This window comes from Oratosquilla oratoria, chromosome 40, assembly GCF_046742065.1.
Source record: "Oratosquilla oratoria isolate Oo_2021 chromosome 40, ASM4674206v1, whole genome shotgun sequence".
Lineage (NCBI taxonomy): Eukaryota > Metazoa > Arthropoda > Malacostraca > Stomatopoda > Squillidae > Oratosquilla > Oratosquilla oratoria.
In genome coordinates this window covers 16,540,577-16,555,838 of record NC_134816.1, presented here as the reverse complement: position 1 = coordinate 16,555,838, position 15,262 = coordinate 16,540,577, and the positions used below count along the sequence as shown (strand labels likewise).

At 38.3% G+C, this 15,262-nt stretch overlaps 1 protein-coding gene across 1 annotated transcript in view; it reads left to right on the top strand.

Annotated features, from left to right (window-relative positions):
• The first annotated feature begins 2,242 nt into the window (after nucleotides 1-2,242).
• LOC143020638 (nucleolar pre-ribosomal-associated protein 1) overlaps nucleotides 2,243-15,262 on the top strand; it is a 138,582-nt gene continuing 125,562 nt past the window's right edge. The window contains exons 1-3 of the mRNA XM_076177136.1: nucleotides 2,243-2,495; nucleotides 11,365-11,539; nucleotides 11,866-12,011. Of these exons, the coding sequence (XP_076033251.1) occupies nucleotides 2,444-2,495; nucleotides 11,365-11,539; nucleotides 11,866-12,011 (373 nt within the window). The 5' untranslated portion in view covers nucleotides 2,243-2,443. The remainder of the gene's footprint in view (nucleotides 2,496-11,364; nucleotides 11,540-11,865; nucleotides 12,012-15,262) is intronic.

Genomic DNA, 15,262 nt, shown 5'->3' with positions numbered 1-15,262 from the left:
TGCCAGTTCATTCCTGCATTCTTTCAGTATCCAGTTTGCTATTTCATCTGGTCCATGCGATTTTCTGACATCAAGATTACACAAGTGTTTCAGTATTTCGTTCTTTGTTACTTCTATTTCTTTCATGGGAGGGACTTTCTCTTTCCATTCGAACTCTTCAGGTTGTATGTTCTCCCTTGTAAACACTGATTTAAAATGTTTGTTCATAATTTCCGCCATTTCAATTTCCTCTGTGTATTCAACTCCTCCTTGTCTTAATTTCTCCAAGTCTTGTTTGTTTTTCAATTTGTTGTTTACAAATCTGTAAAATAGTTTTGGTTGATCTTTACACTTTTCTATGACGTTTTTTTCATATTTTCTCTTTTCCTCTCTGCATGTTTGTACATATTCATTTCTATAACAAGTATATATTTTCCATTTTTCAGGTCTTCTGTCTTTTTTTCCATCTGGTCCAAGCTTTGTCTCTTTTGTCTTTTATCTCCCTACAACTTTTATTGAACCAGCATTTTACATATTCTTTTTCTTGTTTTTGTCTTGGGACATACTTTTCCACCCCTTTTTTGTATTTTTTTTTTAAATATTCCATTTCTTCCCAGTTTTCTTTTTGAAAGAATTCTCTTATTTTATCAAAGTTTGTTTTTTCATACATCATTCTTCCTTTTCTATATTGTTCATTTCTTTTCATGTATTTTTCTTCATTTAGTTCCAGTTCAATCAATATGTGGTCACTTTTAATTATTGGTGTTTTATATTCAATCTTGTCCACTATTCTAGGTTCAGATGTAATTATTAAGTCTAGTCTCGATGGTTCTTCCTCATTTCTATACCTAGTGTTCTCCTGTATCCACTGTGTCATTGTATTGTCAGTAATCATCTCAAGTAGAGCGTTTCCCCATGAGCCGTCTCCACCCTTTACTGTCATCTCTTCCCAGCAGATTTCTTTGCAATTACAGTCGCCCATCATAACTATTCGTCCTCCATCTTCCATTATCGTATTTGATGTTATCTTTGTGTCCTCTAACATACTTTTATGTTCACTCTCTTCCCACGAGGCTGTTTTTGGAGGCACATAATTTATCACAAACTTTCTGCTCTTCTTATCTCTGTCTTCCACTTCGATCATAATCATCTCTACTGTATTCTTTCCATATGTGCTACACCTCACGTTTATATCCTTCTTAGTCAGGAACATAACTCCACCCCCTTGCTTTGTCTCTCTGTTTCTAATCCAATAATTATATGCATCATGCCCTACACTGTTGGGTGGTAGTGGACCTTTTAATTTTGTTTCTACAATTCCCATTATGTCCGGTTCTTTTTCCTTCAAATAATCATTCAGCTCATTCAATCCTGTTATTAATCCATCTATATTTGTGTAAGACACTCTTAGTTTTCTGCCACTTCCATTGTGTTCTCTGTTTCCCTTTTGTTTTTCTCTTGTGTGTCGAATTTCCTTAGTTTCATGTTCACTACTCTCCAATAGAATCTCTCTTTTTCTGACTCTGTTCTCATCTCGTTTTTTTCCTTAGCTTCAAGTCTTTTCTTTTTTCTTCCTCTCTTTCCTCTTTATTCATTTCCCTTTTTATCCATACCTTTTTATATTGTTCATTTGTTGCTAGTTTCCTTGTTTTGGATAAGATATTCTCTGCCGTGGTTTGTGACCTGAATTTAATCTTATTTGGTCTGGTCTTATCTGTACTATACTTTGCGAGTCTGAACTTCTCTTCGATTTGTTTCATTATTTCTGGTTCATCTTCCTGAACTAATTGTAGTAAACTGCTTACTTTTTTATTTTCCTCCTTGATTCTTGAGGTTCTATCTGGGTTATGTTTCTCTTCCATTCCTAATATAATTATACATTTCTTTTTGTCTGCTAAGTCTCTTACAATATTCTCCTTCTGTCTCATCACTTTGATAACTGAGTCTTCAGTTTGTTCTTTCATTTGCTGTTTAATTATATCAGTAAATGCAACTTTACTATTTTCCTGTATATTTCTCCACCCATGTGCCTCCTTTGCTATTGTTTCTTTATTGTTCCTTTTTAATTCTTTATTCTCCTCTTATACTTCTCTTAAATGTCTTTTTAGTTCTTCTATTTCATCAGTGTGTGTGTGTGTGTGTGTGTGTGTGTATTTACCTAGTTGTATTTTACGGGAAGGGGAGCTATGCTCGTGTGTCCCGTCTTCATATCTCATTTTATCTAAACTATTTTGTGTGTGTGTGTGTGTGTGCGTGTTTTATATATAGTAAAATATACACAACTTATCTACGAAACCACATTAACGTGATATCTAATATTTAATTTAATATATTAGACAATTAGTAATCTTGTATTGTAATACCGTAAAGAATGTTGTGTTTAGAAAACGTGCTCGCTAAACTGTAAACATGTTCAACTTGTGCGTGTGAAAGCAGTGTTGTCAATCAAAAATAAACAAACAAAATGAATGGGACAGTGTTTATTAAGGAACTGCAGGGAAATCTGCCAATACCAGGTAAGTGTAAATTACGTTTTGCTGTAAAGTACTTATGAAGCCCACATTTAGACATGACGAAAATACACGATGTTTATGAATTCCTAGTTCCAAGGATGAAATTCTTACCAGCACCTTATTTATGATCTTGAATAATGTGTAACATGGCAGAATACTATTTTGCACTTGTAAGGTGGCTCCTTGGACAATAACAGCACCTATTCACCGTTCAATGTGTACCTATCTAACTTGTTTAAGGTGTCAAATGAAAATACTGTACGAGCACAAAAAATAAAAAATTCAAATTTATTTAATTTTAACCATTAAAAGTTGCTTGTCAAAGACCATTCATTGCATGTGAAAGACCATTTCATTATTCTTTTGTCAAATTTTTGAAATAACTTGAAAAATAAGGGAGATATGATTTTTATTTTTATGGACATGTGCACTTCAAGTGCACACATAACTATGCTATGAGTACAATGCAATTTGAATTATCCATCTAGCTGTCCTTGTTCGTGAGATATTGCATTTTGAAGGGTACAAAATCAGGCCTATTTTGTTCCAGAAAATCAGGCCAACATGTGCAGTCTCACTAATCGCTGACCAAACCCAAACAATGACGGTATTGGCTCAAATACACAATTTTATATAAAAAATTAGCATATGGTTGCATTATTCGACCTATTTTCTTTAAAATGTGTGATTTCCATGTAATTTGATCAAAGAGAAGTTACGTTTTTGTCCTCTGCAAAATTACCGACCACAGCTACGAATACCGTCCGACTCACTAATAGCCAACCAAACCTGAACAAGGATGGGTTTTGCTGAAATGCACGATTTTATATAAAAAATTAGCATATGGTTGCATTATTCGACCACTCCACTTATTGGTAGTGTTATCAGCCCAACTGTCCCATAGGGGAAGAAAACATAAGTAATCCAAGTAAGAAGGCAAGCATTTTAAAATCATCACAAACATTCCATTTAAACTCATCATGGTTTACCTTCTTGAGAAGCAGGGATGAATACTGATTCCCGTTGTCATGTTCCATGATGTGTCACTGATACAAAGGGACGCAGATATGATGCCATAAGCCATATCCTAGCTAAAGACATAGTGCTCATCTTAGTAAATTGATTATAGTATTAGGTTTCCTTAAATTAGATAATAAGAAGGATGATTATAAACATAGGTAACTTACAAAATTATTATTTACCTAGTTGTATTACATGGGAAGGGAGCTATGCTCCTGGTTACCCGTCTTTGTATCTTTCAGCATCAAGTTTTTTCTTAAAATCTTGAATAGTATTTGCACACGTTCTTTATCAAAGTTATTCCAGATATCCTGCACTCTGTGTGAGAAGCTATTTTTTTCAGATCTCTTCTATAGTTATCCTTTTTTAGTTTCTTTTCATGACCTCTTGTTTTTCCATTGCCATTTTTTAGTAAATCATTCCCATCAAGGATATCCATTCCTTTCATGATTCTATAGACAGTCAGTAGATCGCCTCTTTCTCTTCTCTGCTCCAGTGTTGGCAGTTCCAATTTGGAAAATCTTTGTTCATATGTTAATTTGGAAAGAGCTGGTGCCAACTTTGTCGTTGCTCTCTGTATTCTTTCTGATTTCCTTATATTCTTTTTAGTACTGGGTGTCCATAATGTCGCTGCGTATTCCAGTTTTGGTCTAATCAATGTAACTAATATTTTTTTAATGTTTTCTTCATCCAAATAATCAAATGCCATTTTCAACCTTAACTTCTTCAGTATGGGCCAAAATCTCGCGGGCAGCATTAGCTGCCAGACGTACGATGTGTCGTAATAATACTCGCATCATAAAATATAGTCACCGCTTATATCGATCGTTCTCTCTTTCACCCGTGAATTTTGATAACCATAGAAAATGTGATGAAGACAGTTTAGAGAGTATGTCATTACGCAGGGGCAACTACAATAAATATAATCAAGACGCCGATATGGCAGCCTCTTGTATCCACTTTCTCCTCATGCCGCCCACGTATGCGGCACCGTATGGAAGGGGCTAATAGGTTGAAGATTCCTCCGACTATGTTTTGTTTATCCGGTGTCATGTCTTTGCTGATTATTACTCCAAGGTCCCTTTCTGAGTACACTTTTTTTATTTCTTCTTCACCAATTTTATCATTTTTTGAAATTCTGTTTTCACACTTTTCAAACTCCATTATGCTACATTTCTTGATATTGAAGTTCACTTCCCACTTTTGAGTCCATTTCCAGATTTTGTCCAGGTCTGATTGTAATGACTCAGTCCTCTTCTGTTCTTACTTTTAGTATTATTGCGGCATATGCGAAGAAATTCATATAACATTCAACTCCTTCATCCATGTCATTTATATATTTAGCAAACATGATTGGAGCTAGCATCGACCCCTGTGGGACACCACTTATCATTTCTTTCCACTTCGAGTACTTGTCTCTAATTACTACTCTCATTTTTCTCCCAGTCAGGAAGTCCTCCATCCATTATAATAATTTACCTCTAATGCTACCTATTGATTCTATTTTTCTTATTAATTTCTTGAGTAGTACTTTATCAAATGCTTTTTGTAGGTCTAGATAGGCACAGTCTGCCCATCCATCCCTCTCTTGTATTATATCTATTAGTCTCGAATAGAAGCAGATCAGGTTTGTTGTAAATGATCTTCCTTGTCTAAATCCAAATTGATTTGGGTTCAGTATAGTTTTTTCTTCCAAGTGTTTAACCCATCTGCTTTTGATCACTTTTTCACATATTTTTGCTACTGTGGTTGTTAGGGAGACCGGTCTATAGTTAGTTGGATTTTCCTTGTTCCCTCCTGTATATATTGGTACAATGTTTGCATTTTTCCAGTCCTGTGGTACCTTTCCTTCTTTGAGTGAGCATTTGATTATATTGTATATTTTATCTGTTAACTCTTCTACCCTTTCTTTTAGTATCCAATTTGCAATTCCATCCGGACCATGCGATTTTCTGAACATCAAGGTTTTTTATTTGGTTGCTGATTTCCTTGTTTGTTACAGTTATTTCCTTCATTGGGTGGGATTTGTCTCTCTATCCCCTCACAGTTAGGTAAGTTCTCAATTGTGAATACCAATTTGAAATGATTGCTCATAATTTCTGCCATTTCTAGTTCTTCTGTATATTCATGACTTCCTTGGAGCAGCTTTTCTATTTCTTGTTTGTTTTTTAGTTAACCATTCACATATCTGTAAAATAGTTTAGGTTGTTCCTTGCATTTTTCTATTATTTCTTTTTTATAATGTCTCTTTTCTTCTCTGCATATTTTTACATAATCGTTTCTTAGTTTGATTTATGTTTGCCATTTGGGCTTTGTCTCTTTTATCCTTAGTTTCACTACATTTTTTGTTGTACCAGTTCTTTATGTATGCTCTTTCTTGCTTTTGTTGTGGTACATATTTGTTCACACCCTCATTATAAATTTCTTTTAGTATATGCCATTTCATTTCCATCTTTGTTTCTTCCTTTAGGAAATTTGTGTAAATGGAAACGCTATTTCCCATTGAAGTCAGTGTGAATTCAATTAATCCATTCCCGACCTCGAAAAAGTCTACTTTTTTCCCTTAGATATGATGAAGCTTGTCACCAAACTGACATAAATAGGTATGATTATGATGTTCCTGTAACATTAATGCTAAAAAATCAATGTTAACCCCTTCCATACGCTGCCGCCTATGTAGGCGGCATGAGGAGCAAGTGGATACGCGAGGCTGCCATATTGGCATCTTGATTATATTTATTGTAGTTGCCCCTGCATAATGACATACTCTCTAAACTGTCTTCATCACATTTTCTATGGTTATCAAAATTCACGGGTGAAAGAGAGAACGATCGATATAAGCGGTGACTATTTTTTATGATGCGAGTATTATGACGAAACATCGTACGTCTGGCAGCTAATGCTGCCTGTGAGATTTTGGCCCGTAGTGAAGTGGTTAAAGACCACTTACAAGGTAAAAAATATAATGAAACAATCTTATGTACCTACCGATGGTAAGGCTTGCAGCTGGCGTAGGGGGATGGGAGTGAGGAGGTGGTGGAGTGGTGGGGGCTTACATACCCCTCTCTGAAGGAGTAGGTGCTCTTTCAGCTGGAGTGACACCCTCATCAGGGCACTGGCATTTGGCATGAGGCTGGAAGAACTCCGTGATGGTTGCTTGCCGGCACCATGTGTGCAGGATTTGGCAGTAGTGAGGCATGACCAGTTCATTGAACTGGCCTGCAACATGGCTCCCTAGTGTCTGGTCCAGGTGTGTGACCTTCACAAAATAGTAGAGCTTCCTCCACATTACACAGGGCTCCTTCTCCTCCATGGTGGGGCTCCGAGCACGATTGTTGTTTCCCTCAACCTCTTGCTGTTCCCGGGCCAGTTCGGCAACCTGCTCTTGATGTAGCTCCTTCAGCTCCTCGGTGCTCAGTTCAGCCTCGTGCTCCCCTACTACAAAGGATTACAAAGACGGAGCATGCCGACAGGAGACCTTTTGATCCATATCTAGGTCAGATGCGAAAAAAAAATCATATTAATAATAAAACAATAAATAAAAACTATAGTAATGTAAATAACAAATAAAATACATAAATAAATGCATAGGTATAGTTAAATAATAGACAAACAGGTAAATAGTAAATAATAATAAATTGACATATAACTAATAATAAATGAAAATCAGACAGACAAATAATAACAAAACAAAAACAAATAATATAAGATAAATTATAATCATTACAGCATCTTACTTAGGTATTTATCTAAATGATTCTTAAAGCTTTGAACTGAACTACATTGCACTACTTGTGTAGGAAGTTTATTCCATTCATTAACTAAACAGTTGGCAAAGTTGTTTCTACCTACTTCCAAATTGAATCTATTTCCGGACAGTTTGAGACCATTGTTTCTTGTCTGGTTCTCATTCAATGTGAAAATTTGGTCACTTTTGATGTTGTCAATTCCCTTTAAAATCTTAAAGACCTGTATCAAGTCACCTCTGAGTCTACGCTTTTTTAGGGAAAACAGATTCATGTGTTTTAGTCGATTTTTGTATGATTTATTTTTGATATTTGGAATCAGTTTTGTGGCTCGCCGTTGTACTTTTTCCAGTCTGTCAATGTCTTTAATGAGATTCGGTGACCATACGGAAACAGCATATTCCAAATGTGGACGAACTAACGATTTATATAGCTTGTTAATGAGTGATGGACTTTTGAAATCAAAAGATCGCGAAATCAGTCCCAGAATCTTATTTGCTTTCTCAGAGGCTGAAATACACTGCTTGGATGATTTGAGGTCGTTACTGATAATTACGCCGAGATCTTTTTCACTATCCACTTTTGTTAACGAATTTCCAAATAACTTGTAATCGTACTTACTGTTATTTTTACCTATGTGCATTACCTTGCATTTACTTGTGTTAAATTTCATTAGCCACTTTTCAGACCATTGCTGTAATTGATCTAAATCTTCTTGAATATGTAATTGGTTTGAGTGATCATTTGCCACTCCGCACAGTTTTGTATCATCAGCAAATTTGGAAACAGTAGATTTTAGTCCATGGTCTATATCATTTATATATACTATGAATAGAAGTGGCCCAAGAACGGAACCCTGAGGAACTCCACTTGCAACACTTTTCCATCCAGAAGTTTTTCCATTTAAAACAACTCTCTGTTTTCGACCATTCAACCAATTACTAGTCCAACCTAATAGGCTACCACTTATTCCATGCATCTCCAGGCCCAGGTCCCTCCCTAGGGCAATGATGTCTGAGATGACCGATGGACCAGCAGGCTCAAAGCCCTTGAAGTCCCGCTCCCTGTCAAATGGTGGCCAAAGCCTCTTCCACACTGCCTGTAGAGTCCTGATGGTAACCTGCTCCCAGCTCCTCCAAATCATCTTGATACAGTGCAAGATGTTGAAGTGGGACTTCCAAAATTCTTGCAGGGTTAGGTTTGTGTTGAAGCAGCATTCAAACAGAGCACTTGTGTACAGCTTCTGGAAATTAGAAATGACCTGTTGATCCATCGGTTGCAGAATGGAAGTGGTGTTTGGAGGCAGGAATTTGTGATGAAATCCAGGTCTTGGGGAAGATATGCCTACAAGCCATACAAGGATGTGCTGGGGGGTTATCCAGCAGCAGGAAGCACTGCAGTGGCAGTCCATTTCCCTGCAGAAACTTCTTGATCTCAGGACCGCATGCCCCTTCAAGCCACTCCTGGCACAGCTGTCGGGTTGCCCACGCCTTTGGGCTGGAATGCCACATCACTGGAAGTCTGCTCTTCAGGACCTTGCCCCTCTTGAATGCTCGTGGCATCTCCGAATGATACACTATGAACGCCGTGATCTTGCAGTTGCCGCTTGCATTAGCACACAACATCACTGTAAGCCTGTCTTTCATAGGCTTATGCCCTGGCAAAGCTTTCTCCTCAGCAGTAATGTAGGTGCTGTTAGGCATCCTCTTTCATAAGAGCCCTGTTTCATCACAATTAAATACCTGTTGCGGCAGGTAACCCTCATAACGCACCAGCTCCTCAAACTTCTTGACAAACGCCTCGGCTGTGTCTGTGTCCGCGCTTGCTGCCTCACCATGCCGTGTCACTCTGTGGATGCTCGTATGTTGCCAAAACTTCTCTAACCATCCCGTACTGGCTGTAAAGGGCACTGAAGGTGGTGTAAGCTGGCCACTGGTACCAGCATGTTGCTGCTGCAGGTTGGCATACACTTGGTGAGCCCTTGAACAGGTCATTTCCTCACTCAAGCTGTCACTCTTATACTGCTTCTCCTGTATCCACACAAACAATAACCTTTTCACCTCATCCAACAATGCTGGCCTCATATGTGTACTCACATACCTTATACCCATAGACACATTAGCTGACAGAATTTTATCTATATTTAAAAGAATAGTTTTTATTGTTGACTCAAGCATACCAAACTCTCTCACCAGCTTACACACATGTAAACCTTGAGCAGCTTTGGCAATTACTTCCCTCTTTTTCTCAATTGTGATGCTGGTTTTCTTACAAGCACCAGCTTCAGTAGGACTTCTCACCTGTTTTGGAGGCATTTTAAAGGCACAAACAGTACAATACCAAGGGGTAGGCACCGAAAGAAGGACCAGTCATGCACACAACAAACAAAGATGGCGGGAGGAGACACAACACAGCACGTGAATGGTGACGTCAGCAAGATGGCGGCACAGGATTTGATTTTCCGCATAAATAGCAACAAGATTTTCCCCATAATTTGACAGCGTAAATAGAATTTTGCATACATAAGGGCATGCATAAATAGAAGTACCACTGTACTCCTTCATCCATATCATTTATATATATGGCAAACATGATTGGAGCCAGTACTGAACCTTGCGGGACACCACTTATCATTTCTTCCCAGTTCGAGTATTTGTCTCTAATTACCATCCTCATTCTTCTCCCAGTCAGGAAGTCTTCCAACCATTCCAATGATTTACCTCCGATACCACCTATTGATTCAATTTTTCTTATTAGTTTCTTGTGTGGTACCTCATCAAATGCTTTTTGTAGGTCTAGAAAGGCACAGTCTGCCCATGCTGTGTCTTGCTGTATTGCATCTGACCTAGGCAGTGAACAGGAGACATGGATGACCCTTCATCCATGAGGAGCCAAGATAAAAGGGAAACAAGGGTAGTGGATGGGAGTGGGTGCATGCCTTGACTTTGCTACCTCCCTAATAAATGGAAAAAACCCTTGGTTTATAGATTAACAAAGAGATTTATTGTTAGTTGGCAGTAACTGGCAGTTGCCAGTGTTTAACAATGGTTGTCAGCAGTAAAAGAACATAATTTATATTCTACCTACCACATCAGCCCCATGTGACTACATCTTTAAATTCCAACCTTTCAACTCTAAACAAACCTCATACTGCCAGGGAACATGAATGCACGCAACCTCATTTGGTTAAACACATGAACAGCAGATCAAAGAAGAAACAAAATACTAAAGTAACTCCCCAAGCAATCAATCAATCAATCTATTGCCACTGGTCTCTCTTGCAGATGTACAGCTTTCAGGGAACTGGCAACAAGTCACTCAGGGAAGATACCATATATAATGGCATATAAGTTGATATTTGAAGTCTAAAAACATTGCTCTTAAACCAGTGGTTGACTTGTATGCCATATAAGGATTGTGAACCCACAGAGGGGAGAAGTGAAACTGCTTGCCTAACACTTATTGGTTACCACTTGCCATAACTCTCACAGCCCACCACAATTATATCCTATTGAAACACATATTTGATAGGCTGGTTTACTTTGCAAGGTAGAACATACAGTAGCAGAAAACATAGCCCTGCAAACCAGCAATTTACAACAGCAGATCAACAGTGGCTCCACCAATACCAATTGGACACCTGTTGAACTATGGATTTGTTACACATGTGCTATCTGACTACCATCATGAGCAGTAGGAAACTACCTTACAGGTTTTGAAACTATCATACAGATTTTATCTTTCATTAGACATTGAAAATACAATAACTCCCATATCAATAATTGCTGATATTATTACACAAATATATAAATATGCATTAAATATCCATTAGGCTACCATGTATTTATGAGATAATATATATTTTTTTATTTCCATACAGTAGGGCTAGGAAATAGGTGCTACTTTATTTTTAGGGGTGGTCTTATCAGGCAAATATAGGCTTAAACTTGAATTACACCTTAGATTTTTAGGAGTTGACTTGTGTGCAGGATATACAATATACCTCCCTTATAAGTGGGGAAAAGGTCCATATCATTTTGAATGGGGTAGTTCGTGATCTTTTAGGTATATGCCATGGTTACTAATTTGGCCCTTTTTTTCAACAGCACTTGAAAAATTCAATAGAACAGCTGATGATGCTTCAGATGATCAAGATCTTGTTCATGACTATCTTCTTGCATCTTCCAACTGTGATGAAATCTTAGACCTTCTTCAAACAGAAACTCGAAGTGGTGGTGAACTTGGAACCATTTTCACCAGTATAGGTCATGTTTTGCTTAGGTAAGCTATGTTTATAGTAGATCTAGTGTCACCTTTAGTTGATTGTATTATAATTCACAGTAAAGTTTATTCAAATTTTGTCTTATTGTCTTTTGTAGAAAACTTAATGCTTTTTATTTTGAGTTAAAGGCTATAGTTGAAATAGAAGAACAGTAATTTTATAATGGGAATGGAGTATGTGGGGATGGAATGGGTGGGAGTGGAATTTATGCCTTTGTTTTTTGGCTACCTTCCTTGTAAGGGAGAAATAGCCATTGGTATATGTATGTACAAAAACCTATTTCATTATGTTATGAAGATTATTATTATTATTTTTTTTTTCCCAGAATTGCAAGAGATCTACCTCAGTTTACAGGTGTTGCTTTGCATGTTACAAGGCATATATTGCACAATCATGTTGTGCAACTGGGTCGAATATTGTCCCCAACAAACACAAATAAGAATGTTATAGCAGGATTAAGATGTGTCACAAGTAAGTCTCATCTTATGATTTTACTTCTCAGTAAACAATATTAAATGAATGAGTGCAGCACCATAATTATACCTCAGAGCATTGGGAAAAGTGGCTGACTAAACAGTATTAAGTGATCAAAATATTATATCTGAAGTGAATCACTAGTAGCAGTGTACATCATACAAATAATTTCTGGTTTGAACCGAAGTGTCACTTGACACCAGGCCAGTACCTTACCGACTGAGCTAAAGGAGCTTCAAAAGATTCCAACTTGGAGTTGATCTAACTCCTGAAGAATCTAGGTAGACTGCTAACTGCTGTTTTTACATACTTTTCACAGTCCTGAGCTCAACTCAAAGACAATTGGTAAGGCTGGTACAAAACCTTGATGGGCTTTCGTTGTTGTAAGTACCTGAAGTGAATTGCTAGTAGCAGTGTATATCACACAAATAATTTCAGACAGTCACCCTGGGGTTTGAACTGAGGTCTTGCTTGACACCAGGCCAGTACCTTACCAACTGAGCCAAAGGAGCTTCAAAAGACTCCAACTTGGGGTTGATCTAACTCTTGAAGAATCTAGGTAGACTGCTAACTGTTGTCTTTACCTACTTTTCACAATCCTGAACTCAACTCATAGACAATCGGTAAAGCTGGTTTGAAACTTTGATGGGTTTTGTCGTTGTAAATGCCTGAAGTGAATCACTAGTAGCAGCATATATCACAAAAATAATTTCTGACTGTCAGAAATTATTTGACATTCCCAAATGTCTATTTCTCTTTACCCTTTTCACCCCCCCATCTATATTCTACCTCCACCTCCACTCCTTTTTCCTCCACATTTGCCCCAAGTTTCTAAAGTCCTCCAGTCTCTTCCTTAACCTCTTCACTCAGGGGCACATCGCACGTCTGGCAGCATTAGCTGCCTGACGTGCGATGTTGCATCATAATCGCATTATAAAAAATAAAGTCGGTGCTCAATCGTTCGTTCTCTTTCACCCGTGTATTTTGATAATCATAGAAAATTGATGAAGCCAGTTTAGAGAGAATGGAAATTACGTAGGTACGACTACAATAAATATAATCAAGATGGTGACGTCGGCATCATCAAGTACCCGCTTGCTCCTCATGCTGCCTGCGTAGGCATCACCGTATGGAAGTGGTTAATACTCACTTCCAATTTGCTGCCATCTCCCCTTGTACATCTTTTCATCTTCACTCATATTCATCTTCAACTTCCTTCTTTTGCACACCTTCTCAAACTCCATCACTAATTTCCTTAATCGCTCTGATCCTGCTACAAGTGCAGTGTTGTCAGGAAACAGCAACTGGCTTATCTCCCATTTTTCTCCATTTTCTTTAACCATCTCCAATCCCTGGACCATTACCTTTGCATTTACCTCTTGTACTAATCCATGTATAAATTGAACAGCCATGGTGATATGACACATCCCTGGCAAAGACTCACCTCTACCTCAAACCACTCACTCTCTCCATTTCTAATTCTAACACAGATTCTACTACTCATGTAAAAACTCTTGACTGCTCTTAACAACTTTCCTCCTATTCCATATATCTGCAATACCTCCCACAGTGGCTTCCTGTCTACCTTGTCATAAGCCTTTTCCAAATCCATAAAAGCTCCAAAAACATCCTTAACCCCTACCATACGGTGCCGCACACAGAGGCGTCATGAGGAGCAAGTGGATTCGTGACGCTGCCATATCGGCGTCTTGATTATATTTATTGTGGTCGCCCCTGTGTTTTTACTTTCTCCTTAATGTGCCCTTAATCCCATTCTCTGTGGTTTTCAAAATTCACGGGTGAAAGAGAGAACGATTTATATAAGCAGTGACTATATTTTATGATGCGAGTATTATTACGACATGTCGTACGGCTGGCATTGGCTGCTGCCTGCGAGATTTAAGTCCCGGAGTGAAGTGGTTAACTTTTCCTAAAGCTTTCTCACATATCTGCTTTACCACAAAAATCTTATCCACGGAGGCCCTACCTGTCCTAAACCCACACTGTTCCTCACCAATTATTCTCTCTGTTCCTCTCCTAATCCTCTGTCAAAACCCTCCCTTGAACCTTCCCAACAATAATCAACAAACTGATCCCTCTGAAATTGCTACACTCCACACATCACACCCATTGCTGTACCTCCCTTTTTTTTCAGACACTCAGCTTGACACCCATCTAACTCGGCTCGGGTTCTGAATAGCGACTGTAATAACAGCGACTGTCAATAGAGCGACTTCACAACAGCGACCACATGATAGCGATTGTATTATAAGAGCGATTGTCATAACAGCGACATCATCGCATCAACTGCATGAAACTGCTCAGTAATAAAAAATTGAAACCTAGAGGGAATCGAAATCAACATTTTATTTGGACTAGCTATAGAAGTCACATGATTTAAAAAAAAAAAAGGCTAGTCAAGCCAAACAACAGAAAGTCATATTGTCAGCCGGAGGGACCACAGAGGAAGGTCTCGAGCAAGGGAGGGGTGGGGTGGGTAAGGGTAGGGGAAGAACACCAACCCACGGAGGGAGGAAGGATTGGACTTGCTCCAACTTGCGTCCTTTTTGTCCTGCTGTTTTGTCAGATCCTTGATTCCTTCTAGAATGTCCCACTACTTGAATATTACTCGGCTCAAGTGTCCGGGTGAGGAGGGAGGTGACGTTGCTGGTTGGTAGGATTAGTCTTCTTGTTGGTTCATTTTGTTGTTGCTGACCTTCCATTATTTTAGTAGTAATATTCAAGTAGTGGGACATTCTGTGAGCACCAATGTCAGTGTTCTTGATAAAGCTCTAACAAGCGAAACGTTGTACTACCAATATAGGTTTCGACTTCACATGGTGTTGTTCTTCACATTCTTGTCGGCTTTTGCCATTTGTATTCAAGTCTTAACCCAAACATTACTATGACCGACGACCGAGCGACCGACTAGTAAATTCACTTCAGTGAAATTATCTCGCAAAGTGAACATAAACATGTAAACACGAACAAATAAACATGAGCGATAGAAACATAAGTCTGCGACCTTTTGGGCATAATTCATTCTGAACCTATCTCACAAAGTAAACACAACTGAACACGTAAATACAATCACGAAAACACAAGCAATTGAAACATAAGTCTGTGACCATTCTGACCGGTTGATAGTAAAGTCGCTATTGTTACAGTCGCTGTTATAATGCGGTCGCCATTATGACAGTCGCTGTTTTGAAAGTCGCTCACCTGATTACGTCGCCCTTATGAAGCCG